General features: G+C 39.6%; 1 protein-coding gene across 3 annotated transcripts in view; it reads right to left on the reverse strand.

The window, feature by feature from the left end:
- Positions 1-1923, reverse strand: part of FAM177A1 (family with sequence similarity 177, member A1) — a 47368-nt gene that overhangs the window by 21412 nt on the left and 24033 nt on the right. The window contains exon 2 of one of the 3 annotated variants that reach the window (XM_011995053.1): positions 1496-1669. The exons of 1 other annotated variant lie outside the window; for it this stretch is intronic. In XM_011995053.1, the coding sequence (XP_011850443.1) occupies positions 1496-1669 (174 nt within the window). Of the gene's footprint in view, positions 1-1495; positions 1750-1923 lie in introns of those variants that run through there. One more of the 3 variants, XM_011995054.1, reaches the window with a different exon arrangement.

Below are 1923 nucleotides of genomic sequence, written 5' to 3' on the forward strand. Positions count from 1 at the left end.
AGTTTCGCTCTTGTTGCCCAGGCTGGAGTGCAATGGCGCGATCTTGGCTCACTGCAACCTCCGCCTCCCGGGTTCAAGTGATTCTTCTGCCTCAGCCTCCCGAGTAGCTGGGATTACAGGCATGTGCCACCAGGCCTGGCTAATTTTTTTGCATTTTTAATAGAGATGGGGTTTCTCCATGTTGGTCAGGCTGGTCTTGAACTCCCGACCTCAGGTGATCTGCCCGAATCAGCCTCCCAAAGCGCTAGGATTATAGGCATGAGCCACCGCACCAGGCATGATTTTCTAACAGCCAAATATTTAAAGCCAAATCTGATGAAAATGAATAACATTTTTAAAGTCAAATATAAATAATTCTCTATGCTGTTACTATGCTTAATTTTCTTTATAGCACTTTTCTTAGCCTGGTAATTATAGTACGTATTTATTTATTGCCTGTCTTCTCACTAGTATATGAGAGCAGAAATTTATATCACTCACTGCTATATCACCGGCACCTAAAATAGTACCTGTTAGAAAGTCAGTAAATATGTGATTACCTGGACTCTCAAAATAATTACTCGAAGGGTATTTCTTTATAAACAAATAAAAATTTCTTTATAAATATATAGCTAGTCTCATAATTTTATAGTCACATCTGGCATAATTTAGAAATTCTCCAAGTCAGTTGATAAGGCACACAAAGTTCAGAAAGGTATATTCCTATCTTCCAATCAAAACTTGAGGCAAAATTTTGTTTTGTTTTGTTTTGTTTTTGTTGCCCAGGCTGGAGTACAGTGGCGTGACCTCGGTTCACTGCAAGCTCCGCCTCCCAGGTTCATGCCATTCTCCTGTTAAGGCAATATTTTAAAAAGCTGACAACTCCCTAAGTTTTGGGTGGAAACTATCATGGTAGTACAGTCCTTAAATCAAAGGAACTGGGATTCAAGCACTCAATTTAGTAAGATAAATATTTTTTTGAGACAGAGTCTCGCTCTATCCCCCAGGCTGGCGTGCAATGATGCGATATTGGTTCACTGCAACCTCCACCTCCCAGATTCAAGTAATTCTCCTGCCTCTGCCTCCCAAGTAGCTGGGATTACAGATGTCCGCCAATACGTCCAGCTACTTTTTTGTATTTTTAGTAGAGATGGCATTTTGCCATGGTGGCCAGGCTGTTCTCAAACTCCTGACCTCAGGTGATCCACCAGCCTCGACCTCCCAAAGTGCTGGGATTACAGGTGTCAGCCACTACGCCCGGCTGATCAATCTTAAATCTACCCATATTAACAAAGTACTCTGACACTGAAAAACAAGCTGTTTCAGGCTACTGAAATGCTGGAAATATTTCCATCCATATCATGTAAAAATATTATTTTCTATCAAAATCACCATACATAATTTTATAGAATATAGTTGATTTAAACCTCAAAAGGTCCCTTCCACTCAATGTTTAGGGAAAAAAAATAAATCAAACAAAGCCCACTGAGGAAAGAATCATCAATATCAAACCTACCGGATCAACAGAAGGCAAAACATCTTTCTTCTCCAGGCCATCAACTTCATCTTCATCTGTGCTGTATTCTTCCATCGTTTCGCCACTAACAAAGTGGATGACTCTCCTTGGGACTTTCTTCTTTTTTCCTATGACTCCCAGTTCTACATTTTCAAAGCCTCTTTCGTTACTCATCTATATCGACAATATTTTAAGAAAATGAGAGTTTCAAGTGAGATTAATTTTCTTTCATTACATGTGAAAAACTTTTGGTAAGTTTATTGTAGTAAAGAAACAAACAAATCTTTAAGCAGTTTTGGTTTGTTTTGAGACAGGGTCTCACTCTGTTGCCCAGGCTGGAGTACAGTGGCGAGACTATGGCAGACCAAATAAAACCCATTTGTAAACCAAATCTGGAAAGCAGATTATCAGTGTTCTATCTCTGAACT

The sequence above is a fragment of the Mandrillus leucophaeus genome, unplaced genomic scaffold (assembly GCF_000951045.1).
Source record: "Mandrillus leucophaeus isolate KB7577 unplaced genomic scaffold, Mleu.le_1.0 Scaffold467, whole genome shotgun sequence".
Taxonomy (NCBI): Eukaryota; Metazoa; Chordata; class Mammalia; order Primates; family Cercopithecidae; genus Mandrillus; species Mandrillus leucophaeus.